The sequence below is a fragment of the Fopius arisanus genome, unplaced genomic scaffold (genome assembly GCF_000806365.1).
Source record: "Fopius arisanus strain USDA-PBARC FA_bdor unplaced genomic scaffold, ASM80636v1 scaffold00180, whole genome shotgun sequence".
Lineage (NCBI taxonomy): Eukaryota > Metazoa > Arthropoda > Insecta > Hymenoptera > Braconidae > Fopius > Fopius arisanus.
The window spans coordinates 43,072-70,080 of record NW_011887919.1 but is presented as its reverse complement, the minus strand read 5'-3'; the positions used below and the strand labels follow the sequence as shown (position 1 = coordinate 70,080).

Sequence of the window (27,009 nt, the reverse complement as noted above, 5' to 3'; positions counted from 1 at the left end):
GCTACTGCCAACATGTTCAAGTGAAATGGTTAAAAAAAATGAGAGAGGGAAAATGTGAGGAAAAAAATGATGCACTTGTGCGGAAATCTCCGGTACTCGGGGGTGGGTTGAAAGAGTCCTGGGCTCATAATTTGTTATGCGCACATACGAACCTTTCTAATTTCATCATTTCCGTTTTACGGTTGACGTGATCGAGATGTGGAAGGGATTGAGAGACGCGCGCGACTTCTTTACCCCCCAGTAGGCCTTTGACGTCAAACGCCGTCTGAAATGTTTCACAGACTGTGAAACAACTTAAGTAAGATGACGTGCCGAGAGGCGCGACCCTCGATGCATGGTATATATTGAAAGAAATATTGGGGGAGGGTATGTACACTGTCAGAGTTGCTCAAAAGGGAGAGTCATTCATGTGGACTTCCTCGGGCTTTTTTCACATCACCATTCTATTCTACACTTTACTCGCGGATGGTGTCTGAAAATTCCTTCAATTTCTCCCCTAAACTCACATTAATTCGCAAACATCTCTCAAATATCACATTTCTATTAAAAATTTATATTTGTAAAAATTCATTTCTCATTCATATACAATTCATCAATTTTTGATAAATTTATTTGAATGAATAATTCGAATAGAAAGTGTAACTCAAATGAAGATTGAGGTCAGTTGAAAATTGTGGAGGGAAAAATGCAGTTTTTTTTTTATGAAAGATAAAATATTCACCACCCAGTGATAAATTCCGCTTTTATTTGAAACATTTTAGTGATTCCAATGGAAAAAAAAATACAAAAAATGAATGTGTGACCATAAATGACAAATTTACAACAACGATGGCCGCTCGGAGTTTTAAAATTAAACTGTGAATACTGATAATTGATACCTTCGAGGCTTGAGTATTGCGAATCGTAGTGTCTCGACGTTTCACCGGGTAAATAAAATATGTTCTTTATGATATGTATAATATAGACTCTATATCTACTCTTGTCCAACGTAAAATATAGTTCTTAGATTCATTTTAAAATAAAAAAAAAACCTTAAATTGATATGGAAGACGATAATACCAGGTTGAATAATCCTTAAGGCCTAGGGGATATCAATTTCTCTATGAGATAACGATTCTATGGCAATTTATTGGCAGTTGTGTGAATTCATCAATTCGATGAAACTCGCTAGTCTTTTGGCCCCCCTAGAGAAGAATTGAGAAGGTTGTAACTTAATGGCATTAAATAAATATCTCTAGACGTTAATGTTACAGGGTTTCAATTCCATAAATTGATACGGCACATGTAGTGTTGTGTTGTTGTGTTCTACGAGCAGATGGCCACGCCTCGGTGATGCCCCCACGACCAGAACGGTTTCTCCTTTAAGAAGAACCACTTCACCCTCACCCTCCTCTATAAATATAAAAATAAAAATAACAATGAAACCACCCAAGCCACCGAGTTACGAGACTTATTATAATCCGTAAATTTTATGCGTAGAAATTTGTCGAACCTGGAAAAGGCATTTTCATAACACGTGTCTGAGGATATCCCAATTTAGTGTTTCCAGTCACTGTGTAGGATCTGCTGGGAGGCACTGGTGGTGGTCTCTCCTGATAAATTATTTCCAGTTAATTTCTTATTGATCAAAGCTATAGGCTCTCGCTGGATGGAGGGGAAAAAATACGAGAACTTACCAAGTCCAATCCAAAGAGGGTGCAGGTCTGTTGTATCATTTTCTGATCTGCACATTTTTCAGTGGGATCTGGTGGGGGAGTGCCAGCTATTGGTTGTGGCCTGGGTCGAGTTCCGGTACCAGTTCCTCCATTTACACTTCTGGGACGAGTACCAGTGAGATTGGCTTGCTGTGGCTGTTTGGAACTGAGGGTTGAAGTCACTGGTAAAGCCCGTCGTATCGGCCATCTTTTACGCACCCTCCAGCCTCTCCAAGTGCACTGAATAATTGATAAATTGAATTGATAAAGTGAAATCAAGTACAGAAATCATATAAATTCATTGATAACGTCATAATTTTTTAGTGTGACTAATTAATAATACCAAGTACCTGAATTGCCGTGGCAGCTTTTCTTCGGGTTTCCGATCTGAGATTTTCCAACTGCTGTCGTATCCCTTCACTAAGGAAGATGTGTCGTTTACCAAGAGCCCAGCTGGTGCTAGCACCAAACTTACTCTTCACTTGTTGTGCATTTTGGAGAATAAGTTTTGTATCCTCAACAGCCTGCTCCTCAGCTCGCCTCAGCTGCTTAAACGGTGCGATTAGTCTGTATCGTGCGTTGAATGCCTTAAAACGCATCCTGTGAGGATAGCCTGTTGGAATTTTTCATTCGTTCAACTTTATCACCGAAAATGTACCAAAATGTGAATATCACTACTGAGAAGAAAAATTTCTTACCGCCCGCCATGAGATTCACCGTCTCGAGAACCTGCAGCGATCTTATTTGTCGCATTGCAACTCCTCTGTCTAGATGAAGTGGAGTTTCAGTTGCATTACTACGGATACACCTGACGAAATGTGGTCTCGCATGGACCAGAGTTCTCAATAAATTATCAAGGCGCGTGTGAAAATCCTGAGTGAGAGTGGAAATCGGTTCATCCCCATTCAAACTAAAACAAGTAATGAAAAGCAAAAAAAAAAAGTGGAGATTGAACCAACAAAAACATCAAACAAAATCCATCCAAATATGAATTACCACATGTTTACTAACAGATCTGTATGAGATGTCGGTGATATCCTGAAACTCACGCCCCTCGGCACTGTATCACTGGCATAAAGTGCTTTCAATTCACTCCCAAAGAGATGAGTGGCAAATCCAAAATTACACGTGTGCTTGTAAAACACAGCAACAAGATCGTCTGGCACTACATCCTTATTCGTGTCTGAGTAAAAGAGAAGAAAAAAGGCACCACGAAACGTGTAAAATAAATTGGTAAGAATATTTCTCTACCCCGGGTTGGAGAGAAAAAAGCCCTAAAACATCAGCTGTATACCTGTCAGTAAAGTTTCAAGTACTCACCAAGGAAATCAGAGGCATCATACGTGACTCTACCAGCAAAGTGTTGAATTCCAAAAGACCGACAGTCAAGACTTCTCGGATCAAATAATCGTGGATTCTGCTTGTGTTGCACTTTAACCTTGGCAACGTAACTCTCCGCTGTACCTCGCATTGAAGATTCAACATCAAGCATGCTCAGTAAACCCGTACGCTAATCGTTGAAAGCCAATACATTAACACTTATAGGGTCGTATTTTTTCACTCAATACTAATACATATTGACGTGTCAGTATTTCATAGCAAAGTTCATAGGCATGCAATTTAATATGTTGCCTCATTAATAACAGACTCGGCCTTTGATAAAACTCACCAAAGATGATATGAGATCGATACAGGGTACGTTGTCAACATAATCCACCTCAACATCACACCGTATACCCTCATCACGGCAGCTCTCTATGGAGCTCTTAAATATGTGGGTATTGTAAAAGTGCTGCATAGTCTCGGCACACAGATTTATGCATAAATGTTCAAGCTGACTCGGCTTTGGATCCTCAAAGCCAAACATATCGAGTATACCAATGAAGCCGTCTGTTGCGTGCCTCACGGCGTTGTTCAACGCTGTCATGCTCCTAGAGCCCGTACCACCTTTTCAAATTACGACAAATTCATATTCACTAATTCATCGCATAAATCTCCGGTATAATGTCCAGAGAGAAAAACATACCAGCTGAACTGCCAATAGTCGATGCATGCTGGCTTGTAACCTCCGCCTGATTGTGCACAGATTCGTTGGAATCAGAGGACAGTGTACCGAGTGTCGATCCAAGTCTCTTCAAACTATTGGCACGTCTCACAATGGTAGCAACTGTGCGACAATAAAGCGCCTTAGCGAGTGAATCTCTCGTCATGTTGGACTGCACACCAAAACATTGACCAGAATAATTCATCAGTCGGCGTGTAACTTACCCAGGTATATGTACCCCATACCCCATTTTTATCCTCATAAATAATGATTAATGAGCTTACCATGTTTGCATCGCAAACAGATTTCACCAGTTGTCCTCTTGCATTGTGTGTCCTTGATGTTAGACCCCTCAATAATGCAGGTGGTGGTACACCCAAAAGCGCAGCAACAGATGCCAACTCGTTCTCACCGATTACACTGACCTCCACACCGGGACCATCGGTGAAACCAACATTACCAAGAATGAGAACAGCCGCTAGAACTCGAACAACATCCAAGAAAGGTATTCCCAAGACACCTGCATTGAAAATTCAATGGGATTTCTGAATTATTCTGAGACACTTTGTGCGGGGGGGAGGGAGGGGGAGGGGGTGCTGTGGCATTGAGTGATTTAATTTTCTTCGATACCTAGGCACGCTTTCCACGATTGAAATCTCACAGCGTCCTCTGCCTCATCCTGACGGCTATCGCCCTGCTGCAGGTACCGTAAATTTTTCACATTGTATCCCTCCAGGTTGAGTTTCACTGCGCAATCACAATATATCATATTTGCATATCATCGGTAGGAATTAATGTTCGGTTTCGAGGGGGAATATTCATTTGTATCGAGGTAGGTAATTTATGGTAACGAATCTCATGAATTTTTCAAAATTAATAAGGCACATGGTTGTCCCTATACTCGTTCAGATATCACGGGCTATCGTGTTTCAATCACACATGCGACAGTTTCGTAGATCTGTCACGAGGCCAATATCATTTGATTAATTATTTTAGGCAATGAGGAAAATTGTCGACACCAATGAGGACTGATTTATGGTGAAAAGACAATGAATCAATACCTCTCTCGTCGTGCGATAGACCCGCGAGCATCTGATAGAAGATATGATAATTCTTCTCGTCCGGGAGTGGTCTGATGACCCTCGTCTGATCCAAAAAATAGCAGTGGATTTTCGTTCTGTACAAAGCACCATCGGTCACTTGGACCTCTATAAAGTGACCCTAATAAATCGAAATGACAGAGAAAAGAAAAAAATGAAACATAAGTGCGACGTGAGAGGATGAATCCAGTCAGAACCATAAAAAATAATGGGCTCACGATTCTCGAACTCTCTGAATTGGTAGCTGTCTTGGCTGATCCCAATGACCGAAGAACAGTGAAGGCAGCAGCGAGATGCTTAAATGCATCAGTCTCAGGACCACCTCCAGCGACGTCAAAGAGTTGTCTCAGCAGTAGCATCGAGGCATAAGTCTTGCCAGAGCCACTTGTACCTGCGAATCATATCACCACGAAAATCCATGATTCTTTATCTGAAGCGTTCTATCTGGTTTGAGAATGCCCACACGTGTGGAATAAGACAGGCTGTCTAGATAGTAAATGCTTCAAGGTGGCTCACCCGAGAGGATGATGGCCTGTGGGTAACCAGTCTCTGACTGTTGTCTCACGGCTTCTTGCACGACCTTGTTGAGCTGCGGTGCCAGGGGCACTGATCGTGTACTCGTCAGTGTCAATGGATTTCCAACGTCCGTATAAGGGTTGATGCTCACAAGGATTGGGCCAACATTCGTCTGAAAGCATTACCACATTACCGCATTACCCACATTACCCACATATCCACACAATTGATTGATTGATTGATTGGAGAAATTTATTCGTGTCTCATCGCATAATCAATACTCGACTATTGTTTGACTTAATAGAATTAATTTTGTGGGATTTGTGATGATGTCATCTCTTGTGAGTAGCATTTGATATAGGTGGAGGAAAGAAAGGTCAGAGATGTGATTTGATAATAAAAAAGTATTTCAATGCAGAGGCTGTGTCGAGTGCCTCGAGCGAATTCTCGGTGCCCCCAAAAACCCAATCATTCCCCTATCTTTTCATCAATGTTTTAGAGCCAAGTGTTGAGAATAAATAATACCCTCTCTTGTGCTTTGGGGAATAAAAATAAAATATTTTCGGCAGTGGAGAGATAAAAAAAAAAGTAGGAGGACGTAAATACATATCGATACAAGTGGGCGGAGAAGAAATGATCAGTGGAACGGACCAACGGCAAAGGAGAAAAAGGGGCAGGGTTGAGAAGGGCGACAGAGATGAAAACCGGTCTCTCATACACTCACCAGGTTCTTCTTTCTGGAATGGAAAAGAAATGCCTGGTAGATACACAGGGTCTTGTGAGAAAGAGTTTTGCCTCGTAAACCGATTACACACCTGCGGGCACGTACGTGGGTTACAGTATTGGAGGCTCAGAAGAGGGCGGAAAAGACTCGCCATTTCTCCAGAATCATCTGATATACCTGAAGATGATATCCCTGTATCTAGTCGACTGCGTATTGTAATTCTATTATGAGGAATCACGACAGCAACCGACAGTGGGAAGAACTATCAGAATGCTCTGGAAATTCCGTGGTTGCCCATAATTCGAGAGATACCTGACATTCGCCATGGGATCGCCAATAATTCCAGGAGAATTTCAGGTATTGGGGGGGTCCAGAGAATTAATTGTGGATGCCCAAAATTTTTGGAAATTTCAGCTCAATGGAGACGAATTTGGGTGTGAATGGAAAAAATGTAAAGTGAGGGAAATTTTTCTTCATTATTGAAATGGAGATTTTCGCGGTGAATAATGGGGCAGTCTCTCACTTGTGCATAAATATCGGCACAACGGGGTTCAATACTCGAATGTGTTGGTGCACAAGCCGAGGCTGTGGCAACGTGCAGCAACCTCGAGGCATTTCGCGTTGCTCCGTTTGCATTCTTCAGAGTCCCCAGAGTGAATACGAGCCCGGGGCACCACTATCTCTCTTGCTTCAACCTGAACCTTCCACCGAGTCTCTTTATGCACTGTTTGGCCCAATGGAAGATCACGCAAGTAGTACGCGCTTCAAACTATTCAGGTACTGTTAAACGTGTGCCAATCATAAATTATTTCAGTCCAGTGCACACAATTAGTCGTCGCCATATCTCGTCAATGGTTTTTATCCTTTTACATTATCCCGTACAAATCTTCCTTTCCTTCATTATCATTATCATTTAAGTTGCATTTTTAAAAGTTGAATGAATTCCAGACGTTAATGTCCGAAGTGAAAATTCTCCTGCATTATTATTTCCTGAATTGCACTGATATATTTCATATCAATATTTATGAAACACTTGAATAACTAATTAAATTTTTTTGCGGAATGCAATTCGAGTTACATGTTCATTCACGAACGCCCGCATCGACGGAAACGCTTTTCATTTTCAAAGAGAATTTTATTAATGTGCCTGGATTTTATTCTCATTACCTCTAATTTGGGAATGCAGAATTTCCATCAATCCGTGCATTATCCATCCATGCACAATGGAATGCAGCAAGTCATTATGGTAAATACACAATGATGAGAATATTCCATATGATGTTTGTAATTCAATTGGGTATTAAAATGAAGTGAGGTAAAAACATCGGGAAAACAGTATTTGAACTTACGTGATATTGCTTTGCGCAGAAACGTGCCTGCAGACATTTGAGGACAGCGTCCTCGGTTAGAGGTCCTGGTAAGTGAATAAGGTCCTCTAAAGTAGTTGAGTTTGTGGCAACGGTTGCCTGACTCGATGTCTTTGAAATGCATCGTTGCTGTACCTGTGAACCTTTTCCACTTTTAACATCTGCGATGATCCTGGATATGGGCGGTGACCGTAGGGCACCAAGAGCCGTTACACAGGATACTAGACCATCGTCCGAACGCTTCGGTGCATCCAGATCTATTTACAAAACCATATTGCAGACATCCAGCAAATGATCCATTGAAAAATAACGGAATTTATTCAAAAGAGGTCATGTCGACTCATTAAAATGCTCCGGCAATATTTGCACCAAATCCTTTTTATAAATGCACTCCGTAAAACTATTTTTTTTTATCAACTGGTTTTTTTCTTTGGAAACAGGAAAGAATCAATTAATCGTTCTATCACCGGGAATCAAAGAGTTTGTCTTATTTATTTAAAAAAACCTCTTCAATTTTCGTTTAGATGGTAATTAACATCGGAGTAAATACACGATTTAAATTTGACTCCTTTGAAGTTCTTTCCTTGGGCAATTTATTGAATTTTTTTGTGCCAAATTGCCATCGAATCCTCGGTTAAATAATTTCATATTTTCAATTCGGTACTACGGGGTGTTAAATATTTACGAGCGCAGTAGAATTCATGAATAATTCGAGTAAAAGGTTTGAAATTGGGTATGCGAATCAGGATTTTAACCATCGTATGTGGCAATGAGGATTAAAGAATATTGGTAGAATATGTGGATGAATATGAGGCGGAGTTCGGGGGGGAGGTGATATGCAAAGAGATAAAGGCGTTGACACACTGAAAATCGGTTGACCCCACGGATTGGTGGAATTAATCGAGGTTGAAGGTTTAATGAGACCACTAAGAGCCTTCAGGAAAATGGAGATATGGGTGTCCCATTTGGAATGTGAATCCTACCAACCAGATATTAAATTATTTGCGGTAGAATTGTGACCGAGATCATTGGTGGTGGAGTGATTGGCATGTGGATGTATAATAGCGGATGCTGTGATGCTGTGACCGGATGAGTGTCCAATTCCATGGGGCACAGTACCATTGTACCCATGTGCTGTACGTGGTGGTACTGCTGGTGCTACTGATGCGTTAGCACCCTTATCACATGCTGGTGTCAAGGTACTGTTTGCACCACTTCCACCACCACCACTCGTTGAATTATTGCCGGGTTGGCTCACGTGCAGACGATTTCTCAAGGTAACAAGCTCGGTGCTCAGACTCCGGAGACGCTGCTGCAGGTGGACAGCTTCGTTGGATGACGACGCGTCTGGAAATTGAGGAAATTAAATGGTTAGAAGTGCATTCAAGCCCTTCTGATGGTGTCATTATAAATAATATAACTCGGAAAAATTTCGCAAAATTTTTTATCATAACAGCCTCACTCTAAATTATGTACTTTTACAATTAAATATTGGATCGAATTATTGGTTAGCACACGATCGGTGGTGGTCGGTGAATGAATGAGTGAAATTTAATAGGAATGGAAATAATTAATATCAGGATAACATCGCATTTATTTTTCATTTATTTTCATCCTTTGTCACATTAATTTCTGTTCATCATTAGTTCCGGCCTGATTAGTGATAATATCTTAGCTATTCATAGAATCTAGTTTCCAACTTGTGATAGACATAGACATAGACCCCCCCTGGTTGTGCATTTCCCTTTTCAATCGATTTCAGGTACTCGTCACAGCTTTCTTCACCCAGAACTTTGGAAAATTCAATTCGGAATGAATAATTCCATGAAAATTATTGAATCATATTGATGTTCGATTGAACTTCAATCAAGTAGAGTAGAAAAATAAAATTCAATTCACTTTCGTGGGCTGTGAACAATATTCTCAATTTGAGACTCATTTTTCCTGTCGCTCGGAGATGATTCCCACTGATATCAATGGAGCAATCATGTAACCACATGTTGAATGCGTTGGAGCTTGAATCAAAAGTGGTGAACGATGTATCTGTCATCGAAATCAATATTCTCACGGTGCCCCAAGGCCTTCTAGCCCGGAGGTAAACATTGAATGATGAATCATGACGAGGTCCTCTGACAAGAGTCAGAAGTGATAAAAGCACGTAACATCTGGTTCTGAATGGATAATTCCATTCCAGACGTCTCACCTTCATCTGATTCTCTCCTTTTTCAAAACTATTTCCAGGCATTGTATGTATCCATTTAACGGTAGATACTCGAGTTGAAAAGGGGCGCTCTTGTGTTGGGCTTTTAGCATGAGGTAAAAAGAATTCCTTCAGCTACTCGTATTGCTTCAGATGTACCGAGTGTAATCACTGGGTTTCTGGCTCGATCGAGAGAATCTCGAGATCCTCTGTATCAGATATTCAGGAGGTGGGGGACATCTTTAATTACAGATGCTGCAACTGGCAATGGCGTTCGACGACTTCTGAATGTACATCCTCATCAGCGTCCATTATTATCCTACGTAATATCTTGAATAATAATAAGAGAGAAAATAAGAGAGAAAAGGGAAAAATCGCGGAATGCAGACATGAAAACAGTAAGAGCTGATAAAAGTACACGGTGTTGGGGGAATTAATGATGGGAGATGTACAGAGATACAGTGTACCACGTCCTACCGCACTCAGATAATTAAATCAGTTACAAAAATAATTTTCTCTATTTGCATGATTATTTTTGAATATTCAGCCTCTATATTTAAATTATCAAATTATTCGATTCAATTTTATTATACGCAGAGAATTTTCTTGTCCGGCAAATTCACTGGAAAGTAAATTTTCAATGGCGCTAGAATTCCTATAAAAATTGCAATATTTGTTAATAATAATTTTTTCACTGCAGCGATCGTTTTTCAAATTATTCCAGTAGTTGTGAGAGAGTTAGGAGAAAAACTGGTTTTTTTCTCTCTCTCTCTCTTCAGCCGTGGTAAAACTCCATTCGGGTTGAGACTTCAAAGTGAAGACTATCCTCAATGCATGCACATACGAATTTATGAATCAAATTGGTACTGAGTGTAATACCCAGGACGGGGGGATGTGTCTGGTACTCGTGTCGGGGGTTATTATCAGTGAGGAGAAATGCGTGAGACACGCGAGTTGTGGATAAGCAGGAGTAAATGAAGGAACATTCAGATAACAAAAACACCGGTTCATTCACGCTTTTTTGGTGATGGATCGATAACGATGGATTTCTCGGAGGCCTGAGAAGTTCTCGAAATAATTCCCGACATTCTCAAGTAGAGAAGAATTTTTCTGGTGAACAGGTGCACATTTCGATTTATATTCAGCAGAGTGAGATGTTTTTTTTTTTTGTATTTTCATCGATTCTTTCCGTTTTCCCGGATTATTTTATATTCATGACGTGAATTTTAAGCAGTGAACTTTATTTCACTGACTCTCATTCCTCTCCACTATTCGAAATTTCCTACTGAAGTTTCACGTTTTCATTGAATATTCATGTTGTATTCTTGAAGGAAACCGAAGTTGCGGTGTAGATCACAGTAAAAATATCATGTGGCTTCACATCTCATGAAGCCACTGAGGAATTCTATATTTCTTGAGTGGTTCGGAATTTCTCTAGAAAAAAATCAAGTGGCTGTGAACAGATGAAATTATTGGACTGAATTCAGTTGTATCTCTTCAACTGATGCGAGAGTTGCAATCAAATTTTCTTGCGGGATTAATTGAATTTGAGATAAAATCTATGGGAACCAATCAAATAGTCATGACATTGCGCACCTTTCATTGATAAATGTCGACGCAATTCTCAGAGACGCAGTGTCAAGGGGAGACTTTATATCGTTGCAATTCCCACCGGTGTAGTAAATGAACACCAAACAGAGATTTGGTTTGTTTGAACGATTTGTCCGTTGAGTCAGAGGGAAATAGTATGCGAACACCGAGCACTTCACGCTTCACAAGGTTTACGGGATATTTAGTGGTCCTGGGTTACTGTACCCTTACACAGACTCAAACTCGTTTGTGTTTCATAGCAATTCGCTTCACCCATAAACCGTGTGGTATAACACACGCTTGTACCCCAACGAATAATCCAAGGAGTTGTATATATGTTGCATAAAGAACGACTTGTGGACAAATGCCTCCATCGAGGTGTAAAAACTCGATATAAAAAAAGAAAACAGAAGGAAAATGGAAGAAATCGGTCATGACAATTCATGATCATTCGCCCATCCCGAGAAAAAATGTCAAATGATTCCGGTAAAGTCTCAATAATTTCGGCATCTGAGATAACAATACCGAAATGTGTCTTTCAGCAGTGAACTTCGTTGGCATATAGTGAAATTTTCCTCGGAATGCAGAGATGGAAAGCCGAAGAAATTCAACGAGACTGGTAACTATTCCCATATCGATATATATATATACATGCTGGAGGGAAGTAGAAGAGGCAAAAGCAGTACGTGCCCAAGCTCCACTGGGTTTTCTCTCGGTTTTCCCTCGCCACCCTTGGTTGCGACTGTGGAGAGGCATTTGTACCTATAAACATATGCATTAATGTGTACGTGGCAACAACTCGGTGAATATATCTCTAATCTCAGTAAAGCTACGAAGTATATGCGAGATACGGCAGATGCATCTGTAAACTCAAACGCAGAGAGGACCACTGCACGCTGCACGAATTTATCCAGCGAGACAAGATCCAGAGGCTGCATGTCCCTCAGATACTCATGTATTCTACGAATTTATGTAATCCCCCCTTTCCTCGCAATAAGTGGAATTTTCGACTAATTCGAGATTTGTTAATATAACGAAATGCCTCGGAAAATATACGAGCTCTTGGGATTAAGCCGGCCTTTGTGCTTCTGCTCGAATGTCCGGGTAAATGTACTACCGTGGCTACTGCCATTTCAATACCACGTTTGGAGATCCTTGCTCGGTATGATACTCGTAAAGAGGATATTTTGGGGGAGTGGGCTTTAGTGTGATAAGTAATATGCCACGGTTTTACTCGAGATAGAACACGTTTTTGAATGAATTTTCCATAGACACTGGCTCTTCCCGCTCTTTCAGGGGTTATTGGCGGTGATAAAGTTGCTTGGTCTCTCGTTTGAAATTAAATAGACTAATTCAGAGGACAATGCATGTAAACTTCGTGATGGGGGTGTGGGTGACTCAACGATGAAACGAAAAGTTAGGACAACAGATGTTATGAAACCTAATAAAGCTGCTGGTGCAGTCAACAATTCAATAACATGCTGAAGGGAGTCATTATTGTTGTAATGCTTGTCATGTGGATTTGTGGGAGATGAAGACCTGGAGAGTTTATGGGGTATGATGGAATATAAATGTTGCCTCTAGCCGAATTTTCAATGTTGGTTAACTACGGGCTATTTCAGACTCGAGGCATCTCCGAGTTCTATCGTTTTTGTTGATGATTCTACTCGTGAAAATTCGATTCTCATTTTTTCGCAATTATCATCGATTATTGTGATTTATATCACATGATGTTTAAACAGGGGATATACGGATTCTATTATGTTTGGGAAATATTCTGGTCGGATTTGTACAGAATATGAAATACTCGACAGCGGATATTAGGTAAGAGTTCCGATTTCGATTAATTCGTGATTTACCGGAAATGCTTGTGCCTCGTCTAAGGGATTATCGATCAACGCAGGACTAAGTTGAAAACTCAATTTTCAGGTCTGAATAATGTTCGTGGTTGTATATTCCAGGGCGACATTACCAGTAACATGATGAAGGGATTTCCAGTCTGTGTCGTATGCAAATTGAAGAATTATGGTATCAACGGTATTGCCATCGGTGTTCGCGTGTGCTTATCATTGAAAATTGGGGGAGAGATAGTCAGATCATCTATCAAAGTTTACCGGAAAATTGTTCCATAAATGTACGGTACGAAGATATTTCGGTATTATTATCATTTGAACGGGCGGTTCATGCGATTTAATTTTCACAATCGATGGTATTTTCCACTCGTTGTTACAATAACTAGCTGTCCAAACAATAATATTTAAAACGGCACACGCGACAGATCTCACTAATTGGAACCATCCAGTTCCAACTCTGTTTTATTTTAGATAAAAGAGCTATCAATCCAACCATTTGAATTTATGTATGGAAAAGTCAATCGAGTTCCGAGATGACAGGTCAGATTGATATAATTTATAATGAAAAACTACGGCGCACTGTTAGAATAAAATTAGAATTTCGTGGAGAGGTTAAGAGTAATTAGAAGGAGAGGCATGTTGAATTGAATCCGGCAAGAAAAAAAATTCAAGTTTCATTAAAATTTAAAAGCACTTGAACATTTTCAAATGGCGGACAGAGTTAAACTCGAACAGACTAGGAGTCCGCCATTTTTAAAAAAAATTTTCCACTGCTTTTTATTTCGGTGTACGGAACTGTAATTTTTATTGAATATTTCTCTCTATCTGGGAACTATCCAGCAAAAAATATCGATAAATGGAGCAGTGATTTTCGAATAAGACGCTTCGTTCCATAATAATTTGGCAAATGGCTCAACGATGAGGTACTTGACAACAGTTCCAGCCAGACAGATATAAACGCCCTAAATATTTGTCTATCTCACCGGATTGTTTGATCCTGGTGAAGTGAAGGACCCGTTGGTTGAGTCTATGGTAACCAAGATGGAAGAGGCATCCGGTCAAGAGGAGGGATAAGAATTAAGAGTGGTTGAACGATAGAGAAGGATAGATTCGGTCTCAGGTAGTCAAACCGAAGAGGATCCGCGCAAGAGACGGGATGAGGAAGGGATAGTGGGAGAATAAAACAAAAATAAAAAATGAAACTTGTCTGGTGGCTGGAGAGAGGTCCAGAGGATATCTCTCGTGTCTGCTTAGAACCTATTGCAATAGCGTAGGAAGTTGGCATCGTAACGGTTACACTGTACTTTTACGATTCCCTGGTGAGTGTATGACTTGAGGTACTGATAGATCATTTGCCTCAGTCATTACTTTGCTCCCAGTATTTTAAAGGTACGCTCCCCATAAAAATCAACATCTTCAAAGTCTTCACCAAATCCAAAACCAGAAATTTATTCAAGTATTTGCCAACTGATAAAAACAAAAAGAAATTGATTCCATCAAATTGTTAATTAGAATTTTCTTTTTTTTTTTATTTTTAATTAGAGAATTCTGATAAATTTTTTTATACTTAAGTTTTTAGGTTGATAATACCTTGAAGTTTTTTCTCAGTCTCCCAGAACTTCTGGAGCTCTGTGAAGTACTTGTCCAATATAAAAACCTTGGAGAGGCCTAGGGTGGCCATCTCAGGCAATCGGCTCTCCAATTCCCCCAGAATTATCACTATTCCCTGGTCCCCACTGTTCCTCCCTGAATCATTGAATTTTTCCCACCCCCCGAATCATCAAGCCCGCCCCTTCAACCGTACAATCATCACCGCACTCGCACATTTTTACCCCCGCGACAAAGATCTTTCTCTAATTATCGCAACAATAACGACAAATGATCTCACAAAAACGCGTTATTTGAGTTAAAAATGACACAACTTGTGGAATATCTCTTGATAAAAATGTAATCGTTTTACTCAGAACAAATGACCACAAGGCACGATATCAAGTACTTTCTCGAGCCAACCACGGTACCCAAAACCCTTGCGAAATCCTTCTCCTCCAGGCTCACAGCTCTCGGGCTCGCGTTACAATCCTTCACCATAAAACACTCTGTTTTCACCCAAAGTCCATTAAATTCGCCTGTATAAATCCCAAAACTTCTCTCAAACACCACCAAACAGTTTTCAATACTCCTGTTAAATCTCTATAAAGAACATTGAACGCTATTTCCTCCGCACATTTTCTTTTTTCCACCACAAATAAATAAATAAAAATAAGAAAAGGATTTATGGAGTTCTCTGGAACACCGCCACTGAAACTTCGTCGTCCAGTTTCAAAAAGCCCGATTAAATGGTGTGCAATCACTCAGAAAAAATACAAACAGGATAAAAAGTTAAAAAAAAAAACTATAACCATGTAAATAAAACCCTCACAACCGCGGTGAGTGCGAGAGCAGTCGCGTTCAACTGGGCGTCATTGTTGGCCGTAACCCACCGGTTAAACTGAGGGCCCGATCTCTTCTACACTTCGTTAATGCTAACTCAGAGGAAATCATAGCGTCAGGTGCCCCATGAAACACGTGGAGTGAGAGAGATATGAGTTAGCAGGAATGGACTGTACGGGCCCCGGGGCCCACGGACCCCTCGAGAGTTTTCGGAGGACGGGAGAGGGGAGTCGGGCAAGGCACGAGTGTTTCTCGGTGGCTTCAGATACTCTGGGTGAAAAATTCTGGTACCCATAGACTATATTGAGGCATCTTGTAAATATGCGGTGGAGATGATCCGCTGTGCATACTAAATTCCAGTCTTTTAATTCCTCAAAATTCCTGGCTCGCTCGAATAGGGATTTTTTTTCCTTTAGAAAATCAAAATATTGTACAAAAGTTCCGACAACTGTACGTTCATTATTCTCGACTCTTTGACATTGCACAATAAAATATCCTCAATAATAATATATTATATTGTATGACGATGTCACAGCTGATGACGTCGCCATCTTGAAGACCATTCGTGTCTCGGAAGCACCCCAGCAAAATGGCAGCGGACGTATCTGTCTTCCATCTCCCATTTTTGGACATTCATTAAAATTGTTCAATCTCTTCAAATGACTCCGTACTGCCTCCATCCTGTTTCTATGAAGTGAACGAATTTCTCAAGCGATTTTTTCAAAAATTCTATCACTTTTTGGCTGAAAATTGGCGAAGCAGAGTTTCCTCCGCATTCCTACGTTTTTCCACTCTCGAGACGGCTTGAGATGCACCATATCCTGGACTCAAATTCTCCAGCACGAAACCGCCAATATGGCTGTGTGGTGCGCGGTAAACAATACCCATAGCTTCATCTCTCTCAGCTGCAGCTTCCCATTAGCCCGCGGTCTTGAGTGCCCCTTTTCCCCTCATCACCAGGGGGCCCTTGGGACCCCTTTTCTCACTGGAGGACTAAACGACACCAGGGAACATGTACGAGTCCTGTTCGCGTGTGCGGAGGTGGAAAAGAGATTGCTCTTCAAGAGGAAGAAGAGGGTTGGAGAAGTGAGGAGACTACCCCCACACTTTTACGAGGCCGACGACCACTCTAGCCTCTTCCACTGTTGTTTTCCCTCCTCCTAAGTCCCCTCCCCTCTCTTCGTCCGTCCACCGCTGTCTGTACTTGACTGTACAGATCAACTTTATATTTACCTTGAGTATTACTCTTTCGGATAAAAATGGACTTTTTAAATTCAAGATTGACTCGAGTCAACAAAATCTCCAATGATCTTCTCCAAGCAAATGCAATTCTCCATGATTCCTTAACGATTTTAAAATTGTATGAAGGCCAGGTGATAGAACTGGATAATTGATGGATTTTTGGGGGAGAGGGTGCGTTAAAATCCTTCAGTAAATTTTAAATCATTTAATCGCTCTCGATGAGAATGAGAAAGAGATGAATGGAAAACCTGGAGAAGAGTTAACCTGCGTGATTTCGAGGCACTCGGAAAACCGGTTTCTATTGAGAATCAGGATGCTAGCGAGACATTGGCGTGGGGCATCACCAACGTGCCCTGGGCCTGAATCGCAACTTGAGGGCCTGAATCGGTAAAACAGAAAATTGAGATAAAGAAGCGGCCGAGGGAGCGATCCCTCGAACATTGGTATCTTATCGATCATCGGATTTTAACCCGAGGGTGAGCGATCGATCAATCCGATCGCCGATCAATTCGCGGAATATAATCGAGAGGGAGTTCCGGGAAATTTAATTGCGAGAGGATCTATTATTGGAAGAGTGAATTTTTTTTTCACGAGGGGTCGTCAAATTGTCAATTACGAGGGGTGCAATGAAAAAGAATGCATGGGGTGTTAATGAAATTGTTCAGTTGGTTAAAAAATTTGAATTTCAACGACGAGCTGAAGCTTTTTTACGATCCACTCGAAATTTAGTGACACAACCCTTCGAAATTCTGCAGTGTACATGGAGAATTGAATGAAAAACATTGTTTTGTAATCGGTGCGTGCGAGAGAATATTCCATCTGCCTTTTTTTTTTAATCAATTTTTTTTGTTTCATGCAAAATGGCATTTGCGATTCGAGTCGCGCTTGGACAAACGGGGAAATCAGAAAAATTGGACGGAGGCGAAAACCGGTGGGGGATACAAAAACGAATCGGGTCCTGAATGTCGGGGAAGTGAGTGATGGCCATGGCAAGCTGTCCCAAGGACCCAGGTTCACTCAGCGAAATTCATGTGGACCTTTATCTTGTCCAATCCCGCTGAGAGAATTGGAGCCGTGTCGGTGATTTCAAACGGAAATACAAGGTAATGCAGGTATCGCTTGAAAATCGGCATGATGAATGAATTTCGTATGAGTAAAAAAAAAAATTAGGAGAAAAACACTTTTCAAACAGCAACTAACAATTCTGTCAATTTATCAACGCGTAATGCATACATATCTTGACATTTCAACCAGTGTTGAAAGCGCCATAAAGCCCCCGACAGGCTCGTAAAATTTCCTGTCGTTGCCTCCGCACAGGCACAACTTCCGCACTATAAAAATGATCACGGGTATAACAAAAAACAAGTGGAAGGGAGAAGAAAAAGTAAATGTGCAGAGAAATACATTTTCATCCTCGCTTTTCAATTTTCCTAAAAGCGCCCAGTGCCCCATGTACAGACATTTTACCCTAACCCTCCCTTCGCCCCCTCGTCTTTACATTTTTTCACACTGGTGTATGCTGCACCCCATCGTAAACAATAATTCATTCAATCGTAAGTAGACGACGCATAAACCGAGTTATTACAGCGAATAAATCATTCCGAATATTCCATAAATACAGGAGAGAACTCCATACAAAAATCATGAATAGAAAAAAAAAAGACGTTTACCTATGAATAATATTACTCGGTGATTGGGAATTCAGGATATGTGCACCTGTGAGCAAAAATCCCAGTGGACATGGAGAATGTGGGGCGATTCGGTGGGATTCTATCCAGTGGATTCTTCTCGATATTTTGAGTCTCGAGTTATTCGGTAACTTCGCTTGAAACTCACGACTGCACCCCAAACTTCCCCTCACCCCCTCGATTTCGATGTGGACACTTTTTTCTTGTCGTCAGGATGTGGAGATGCTTGTGTACAGGACAGAGAATCGAATCCCCCAACACAACACATCCTCAATGTGATGAATTCCTTCATTTCTCGTATCTCGTCGAGCTCTTCTTGCCTTTCTTCTTCGCCCGACACAATGAAAAGATGAGATGTATGAAATTTTTTTCATACCTTTTTTCTCCTTTTTCATCGCTTCATGGCTCTTTTATCGCTCTATTTTCATCGGCAATCGTTACTAAGGGATTCAGCATAATCGAAAATTATTATAAAAATAGTGTTGGAAGTGAAATGTCTGTCGATATTCCGGTTATTTCAGGGAAGATCTAAAATTCTATATTTATCCGGAATATGCACGTAATTCCAAAATTATCGTATTCCCATAAATTATTCAATTTTTACATTAATCTGATCAGTTCGACAAGTTCTTCAATCGATTATCTCTAATCTTCGGATTAAAATTTAATAATCATACGAGCGCCGAGGAAATTCAATTATTTTATTAATATGAGAAATTCTCAGATTTTAATAGATTGTACGCTATGATATCTGCAACAGATAAAAAATTATTTCTCCCTCAAGAATCACATGCTGAAAAATCTCCAAAAAATTTCGGTTGAAACTTGAAAAAAGAAAAAAATAAAATTTCATTGCTACCTGACTTCAGAGAGAATCCTTGAAGAAATCCTTTTTATTCACCAACTCCACCAATAATATTACATAAAAACCAAAAAAAGTATTTTTCATGATAAATCTATTCTCAAGCTATTATCTTAATTTTATATAAAATTGAATAATTAAATGAATGAACCAGCCTGCGCGTGCTATCAACGGAAATAAAAAGAATGGAGAAAAATAAAAATTGAAGATAAAGAGAAATAAAAAGTTGGTTTTCTGAACTCTTGTATTTGTACCAGGAGTAACACCGAATGATCGATATCCGTGATAAGAGACGTCGGATCTCGTTACACTTCCCATCAGTTTTATATACCACTGGATGCGCATCGATTCGTGTATCCATCTGACTCCCAATATATCTACATTGCCCCCCCATCTACCAGAAGGACACTAATGCGGAATCATTTTGCTCGTCGTGGTCTAATCGAGCGTTCAAATTATATCGGCACGTTTCGCTTTAACCGGATTTTCCGGCTTCCACCATAACGAATGACGAATCGATTTTCATACCCATCCAATATTCATTTCAAATATCATTTAATCTGCTATCCGATTTATCTAATTTTGCATGTATTTACTTAGGGTAATTACCAATTTTCATGATTTCCATTAAGATAGTTGGATTATCCCCTGAAATTGAAGAATTAGTCAAGTCTCTGTAAAACCGTCAGGGATCTAGTCAAATTCAAATTTTAAATCATTATTGATCTTTAGATAAAAATATTCAATAAAAAAATGAACTAGGTCTATTTTTCAGTAATTGTTACTGAATATCTCTGTTAGTTGGTACTTCGAGTATCAATTTGGGTTGAAATACCGAATTATTAAAAACCAACTGTGAAGATGATTATATAATACAGACTAATAATGAACGAATCCGACACTCCCGATTTCTGTAATTGTCAAAGCAATTGGAACCAGTCGGAATGTGATCTAATAATTAATACTCGTCTGAAATTCAATGTTTAACCATCTATACCTAAAAAATTCGCTTTGATACTATTTAAATCATCATACATATGTACATTTTTTATTTAATTCAAGCATTTCCGAAATATTGATGTTTTTTGTATTGAATCTGCAAATTTTAGACATGGCAAGCCCCACCAGATGAATACAACCTAATCAAAGATGTTGATTAAAGCCTAATTAAACAAGTAATTAAAGATATTCGAACTTGAATATATCGTTGTGCCCTAGACTTGGTCGATTCCATTATTCATGAATATTTGGGTGTACAGGACATGTCAGCGTAACTCGATTATGCTGACCAAGTGATGAGATAAACAATTATGTATTTAAAAGGTCGTTTGGGTCTGAATTCCATTCATTATCTCCAATCAACAAAAATGACTCTTGAATGTAGAAACTTATTTTCTAACATTCCCACATTTTTTCCTATCATTGCGAACGCCTACTCATCAATTTCCCCAAATCTCCGAAAAAAAAGGAAAAAAAAAGAGCTCCCTCCCCTCGATTAACCGCGAAATTACGTTCATGAAGATCGACTGATCACTGTCGTACGAAGATTTAAGCACCTGAGAACCGAATGCTTGCGTGTTTGGTGATTCTTTAAAGGGCCCCCTGTTAGTCCAAGCAACTGCACGTCTGATATACCTAAACGATCATTTGAAAATCAATTAAAAAAATTGTCGAACGCCGAGGTGTGGGTATAACAAGGTGGGATCGATCTGATAGCATCGCGGGAGTTAAAAAAAGGAAAAAGAGGGGAGGGACAGGGGAATGAAGGGGGAAGATGGGGAGGGGGAGGGTGAGCTGAGATAAAAAAGTGCAAAAAAAAGGGGGAGAAGCTGGTGGGAGATGGGCAGGAAAAGAGAAAAGAGACGAGTACAAACAAGTGAGAAGGAAAAAGGATGAAAAGAGATTGGCAGAGTGGGAAGGAAAAGGGAGAAGAATGGCCAATGGGTCCTTTGTAACTGATAGAGACAGAAGGGGCTCCGGAGTACAGTATGTACCCATCCTTCTTTTCATTGTATGTGCATGTGTATGTGTATGTATGAAGGTTGGAGAAACCTCTGATCGTGATTTATACCTATCGTTGCTGGCAACCCTTTCTTTTCGCGGTCCGGTGTCACACGGCAGACGAGCAACGCTCAGTTTCCGCACACCCTTTTCTCCTCACTCCCTCCTTTTTGTTGCCTCCGTTCATTTTTATTTCTTTTTTTTTTCTTCATTTCGTTTCAACATTTTGCTCCTCTTTTCTCCAACTGACCCAACGCTTTTCCCGCACTCCCACGGGTTTTCCTTGCGTTCAACTGGCTTTTTCCGCCGTCTAAACAATTTTAATTGCTAATATAATTCATAACGGGATATACCCGTTCGTGATATGACGGGGGTGAATTATCAGTTTTCGTTTATTTTTCCATTCTCATTTTTATTTTGAGATCCTCGGGGTGGACGAGAATGGGATACGCAAGGTGCACTCGTGATTCTCTTTGAGCCAAAGAATTTGGTAATTTATCAGTATTCAGGCGGATAATTCAGGAAATTAAGGAACAGTCTACGATTTGCGATTTTGAAAATTTTTCTTATCATTATTAGCTGCGGGAACTTGCTACTGTGTGAATAAAATATTTTTATATTTTTCCACCCATCAGGGACTACCGCACAAATGAAAATAAAACTTTTTAAATAATGAATGATTTATTCAATTAATAATTTATCGTTTATTGAAAGAATCCGCGAATTTTCCGGGCTAATTTACAAATATATCTCCTTAATTGTCGTCAGTTTCAATCGATTACGGAGGAAAAAACGGATAATTTGTTTCCCCATTGGTATCTACATTGAAGTATATACAGAATTTTTGAACAATTGCTTTGAAATTCGCGTACGTATCGGTGGCACAAGTGAGAGGAGAAGTTCTCTCCACTCATTGACGAATTAATTAACGTGCAAATGATCGGTTGAGTACTTTCCGCTCGTGCAATCATTCCATTTAACTCGTTAAAAAACAAAGTACAAAAAAATATTCGCCTCCACCATACCCCCACCCCCCCCCATCCCCGCCCCGCTCAGGAATTTACGACTCAAACAACTTGACGCAATTATAAATATTGACTCGACCAGAAATTTTCAAACCGAACGCGCATTCATCTCCACTTTATCCGGAAATATTCCGGCAATTTGTATTTTTTTAAATCGCTGATGAAGAATAAACAAAACCCGCGGCCGAATGGCGATTGGCAGTAAATTTTTATCACTCGCGGTAGTCCATATTTCACCAATCATATGTACCAATCTCATTTAAAACACCGGGGAAATGGGCATTCGACGAGGTATAAAATTAAACGCAGTAATTCGTAAACACAGGCTCCACTATTAAATCCCTCCCCCATTAAATTCCACTGGCCCTCGTGGGGACTAGAGCGGAGGAGTGTGAAATTTAAACGTTGTAAAATTGAAAAATAATGTTGCCATAAGCCCCCAATTGGCTTATCGCTCAAACAAACGGTTATCAAATCAAAACCGTGGAAGCCCGTAGGTTTCCAAGTACCCGGGGGACATAAATAGCGCACGGCTGAGTATTAAAAAGTGCATTTTATTCTTCCCTTTTCCATTAATTTCTCCCAACATTTTTTCATCAAGAGGCGAAGGGTTTGCATAAAAAATGCACTCGGCAGGATGCAAATTTATGTAAACCGCAGTGGCAGATATCGTCCGTTGTATTTACTGCTCAGTACAGTGTGGCTACTGGGGGTAACGGAATGCAAAAGCAGATCCGTCGGTACGTGCTATGCGTAAATAGGTGGAGTATATGGGGATATGGGGATGGTGTTGTCGACTGAACAGGAAAACTCCCTTGGACTCACTTTGAGAGAGAGAGGGTGCGTAAACGCATAAATCCAGAGGATGTGCCTTATATGCGACTCCAGTGTGTCCAACCGCGCATAAACGTGCGCTCCATTCTGGATAAACACACAAACTAGGCACCAGTCCCTCCATTTCTACCTGATTCGTCTACCTGGCCAACATGTGCACACATGTTCTCTAGATATTTATTCCAGGTTTCGCGGTACTCGCGATACCTCATTCCGTTCAACTATAATTATCAGACTGGCCAATTCTCGATTATTCCGCTGTCATTAGCGCATTAGAGTAATTAACTTGAGCAGATCGATTGGCGGTTCGTCACACGGACAGACTCCTCATTCTATTTTTCACTTCAATCTGTGAGAAAATCGATAACATTGGCAATTAGTCAGTTCTATTGTAAAAATCAGGGAAAATCAGGGAATAATGGAGAGTTCATGTTGTAATCCTACAATTTCCAGGAAAAAAAATATTGATGTTGCACCGCCCGGGAATCGAACCCGAGTCGCAAGAATGGGAATCTTGCATGATACCACTACACCAGCGGTGCTCCACCAAAGTCAATCCCAAAATTGACATAAACCCACGATTTCCCAGTAAAAAAGCTGTCCTGTTTCACAGACCAGTAGATAAACTCGTTTAAATGCATCTCGCTGAAAATTTTCCACGAAAAATTAAATGGATTCAATAATATGTCATGCCTTCTGATGCACGATTTACCCTGAAATTTCTGTAAAATGCAGAACTCAACGAAAATACGCTTGAACGTTTCTCCTCGGAGAATAAAATCAAGTATTTGTGTGTGCGGGTAAAAGAGGAAAAAAGAAAATGCTTGTATGATGTCCAGTGCACAGAAGGACAGCAGAAAGGAAGAACTCCGACGAACGTTTTCAGAATAAATAGGAAAACTTAAAACTTCTACGAGAGATCCACTGCATTTCAATTTCTCTTTTTTCACCAATGAAAGGCCACAAAGAACGGCAATGCTTATTTCCCATTAAATTATTTCCCTAATAAGTGAAATGGAAATTGGAAACATTAATTGAAGCGAAAAAAATTCAATATCGGTGAATTTACTCGAGTAAAAACAGCAGATGATATTGATTCTGCTGCTCTATGAACAGCTACATATGTTTCCCATGGAATTTGAGGTCTTCGAATTTCACGCACTACTTCTTCACCCACTCCATTCATACTCCACTGAATGACCCTTAAATTATTTCAAAAGGAAAAATCCCCTTTTATTTTCCGATAAATAACATTTTCTCTCTGACAAGCGAAGATGAATGTCGAATTATAGAATTCCAAACTTTTCCCTTTTTCTTATTTCTCGGTCCTACTGCAATAAAATCTAGAAAAACTAGAAGAGAAGGAATGAATTCTGTAGTTGAGGAAATATTTACGAGGAAATTCAGAGGAGAGTAGAACTGGAAATTTTAAATAATTATCACGTGAATATTCACTGTTTTTAATAATGTTCGGTGGGATATGGACGTGGGAAATGATTGTCGCTGAATATTCTAGAAATCAAGCGATTCATCAGTAATAATAACCATTTGAAAATTCCATTCAATTCCATGCAAATTAATCATCAAAAATTTCCAAATTTTCCTTGGCATTTGCCTTATGGAATACAGAAATTTGAGAGTAGATTCAATCAGAAGTCTATTGGATGAAGTCTATTGGAATGCGTTGACTTCAAGATGAACTCATTCATTCCCCCTCTCGAATTTTTCTTTGAAGTTTCCACCTAATTTTCTCATGCTGATTTAACACCAAACGAAATCATGAAAAATAAACCTATTTTCTCGGCATTTTTTCAGCGCTCCACACAGAGAGAAAAAATGCATTGCGAGGATCAAATTCATTTTTGTCATAATATTCAGCTCGGTGGGGTGCTAGAAAGGCTCAAAAGATTGTGGCAAATCTGGTCATTTTTGTGACAAGAATGGATAGGAACAATGAAGATAAAAATAGGACACCCCATACCAATTCTTCTAGTCACCCTCGTCCTCTCGAAAATCAACAATATCTCCTGATTTTCTCTAATTGCTTCAGTAATAAACTGCACCAATATAACTTTCTCGTTGTCTTTCCGGTTTTCTAGTCTACTTCCTTTATTATCAGATGATTTTAATAACTGAAAAATAAAAAGAAGAAATCAACTGAAAATAATAGAACAAACTCAAAATCTCCATTTAAGACATCTTGATTCTGGAAATGTGTTTTTTTTTTTTTTGAGAATACACCAGAAGGCGTTCTGTTATGTTTTATTTATCAATTTGGTGTTTGAAATAACGGCGTGAGAGAGTTGGGGTTCCCCTTCTGAATCCATATACCGCACGCGCTGACTCGCGACATGCGGAAGATCATGAAAGGAATGGTGATTTATGGTGGCAACACCTGACTCTGTTTTGTACGTTTTACCCAACCATTTGAGCATAAACTTCTCGACAAACTTCCCACCCCTTTTCCACCTTTCTCATTTCACACTATTTATATTCAGCCATTAGTTGTCTTTTTTCCCCCTCCGCGTCGGGTAATGATTTGGTTATTACGACCTGTCGACTCTATTTTTTCAACTAATAATGATCCGTGAAATTCGCCCCTGGAATGGAGTGGCAAGCATGCGCAAGTTCAATCGCACAAGAGCCAAGATGTATTCATAAATTATCAGGGGGAATAACTTCCGCCGCCTCATGAGTCTGGGGAGCATCTGCTGCAGCAATTGAGTACTTATTTTACGGCAATTCAACGTCTGATTCTACCCTCACACATCAGACTATCTTATTTTATCTCTTCAACTTCATTTTCCCAATGAAAAGAAAAAAAAAACCACTGACCTTGATCGTCCAATTAACCCCCGCAAAGATATTCAACATTCTCTCGAGAACATGATGACATGAGAGATTGCAACTGCTGTCATTGGAGTTCTCTTAATTTTCATCTCGATAATTACGACTTCTTGTTATCTTCCATAATTTTCCAGCAATTCGTGCTGGAGAACACCAAAAATGTAAGGAAATAAAGTCCAGAAAATTAATTATTCGAATTACAGAAGGTTCAACAGCCCAGAAAGCGCCGCATTGTTCACAAAATTCCCCTGTGCGCCAACCGCCCTTAATTAATGCTGAATACAATAACAACCGCAACCATAAACCTACAACACCGTTAATAAAGAACCTTATCAAGATGAATCATGAAGTTTGCCGACGCATAATGAAGTACATAATATACTCGCTGCCTATAATACATCTGTAATCAATTGTCCAACGTTATGACCAGCCGATAATTAAACCTTTATTATAGTGTCAAGCCTCCACTAATAATCCCCAAACATGATTTATCATTTCATCCCCATCCCTCCAAACTAGGTGCTCCATGCCTACCCCTCAATTCTCTGTCAAATCTCTCCCCAGAGAATCATCTCCTCATCAAAAAAACAAAGACTCAAAAACAAAAAGCACATTGTTGTACAAATTACAATTTGTTTCGTAAAAATTACAAGACTATTCCATAAATACATTTTTTCCTGCGCTTGAACTCGTGTGAAAAATATCGATTCCAGCGATAACTCGATCATTCCCTGCGGCCTCTCACCGAGGACTACACTCTGCACTCACCATGATTACTAGAATTGATACTAACATCCGGTATCAACCCACGATTCTCACCTCACGTTACCTTTTATTCCATCTCCCCGTGTCTTTTGTTTAATGCTATGAACTACCGAGTTCCCCCCGAACCTAGAACCCAGAAAAACCATTTCGTTTGATGTTTGGGGCGCAAGAAAATGCACCAGCAGTAAGGAAAGCCAATCGTGCATGTCAGTGAAAAGTAAAGGAAA

The 27,009-nt window shown here is 39.9% G+C and overlaps 1 protein-coding gene and 1 non-coding gene across 3 annotated transcripts; both read right to left on the bottom strand.

Annotated features, from left to right (window-relative positions):
- Positions 1 to 742: 742 nt before the first annotated feature.
- dachs (unconventional myosin-IXb-like dachs) lies at positions 743 to 15,495 on the bottom strand. Of its 2 annotated transcripts, none has more exons than XM_011314612.1 (17): positions 14,679 to 15,495; positions 8,433 to 8,792; positions 7,428 to 7,702; positions 5,355 to 5,526; positions 5,057 to 5,229; positions 4,800 to 4,959; positions 4,369 to 4,485; positions 4,023 to 4,258; positions 3,721 to 3,910; positions 3,364 to 3,641; positions 3,015 to 3,204; positions 2,691 to 2,877; positions 2,393 to 2,604; positions 2,045 to 2,307; positions 1,677 to 1,934; positions 1,493 to 1,592; positions 743 to 1,392 (listed from the first exon to the last, which is right to left on the bottom strand). In XM_011314612.1, exons 1-17 carry the CDS (start codon positions 14,767 to 14,769, stop codon positions 1,235 to 1,237), a joined length of 3,420 nt encoding a protein of 1,139 aa, XP_011312914.1. In that variant the 5' UTR covers positions 14,770 to 15,495; the 3' UTR covers positions 743 to 1,234. The 2 variants fall into 2 exon arrangements, with proteins under 2 accessions (XP_011312914.1, XP_011312916.1); XM_011314614.1 differs by having other exon boundaries at positions 2,706 to 2,877.
- An 8,146-nt stretch (positions 15,496 to 23,641) lies between these two features.
- On the bottom strand, positions 23,642 to 23,712 carry TRNAG-CCC (transfer RNA glycine (anticodon CCC)). Its single transcript has one exon. It is a non-coding gene; the product is annotated as a tRNA-Gly (tRNA).
- Between the last annotated feature and the right edge of the window lie 3,297 nt (positions 23,713 to 27,009).

Coding starts and splice junctions, on each gene's coding strand:
- dachs (XM_011314612.1), bottom strand. CDS start 14,769: ATGGCCACCCTAGGCCTCTCCAAGGTTTTTATATTGGACAAGTACTTC. Junction 8,793..14,678: donor GACTGAGAAAAAACTTCAAG/GTATTATCAACC, acceptor CTCAATTTCCAG/ACGCGTCGTCATCCAACGAA. Junction 3,642..3,720: donor GACTATTGGCAGTTCAGCTG/GTATGTTTTTCT, acceptor TAATTTGAAAAG/GTGGTACGGGCTCTAGGAGC.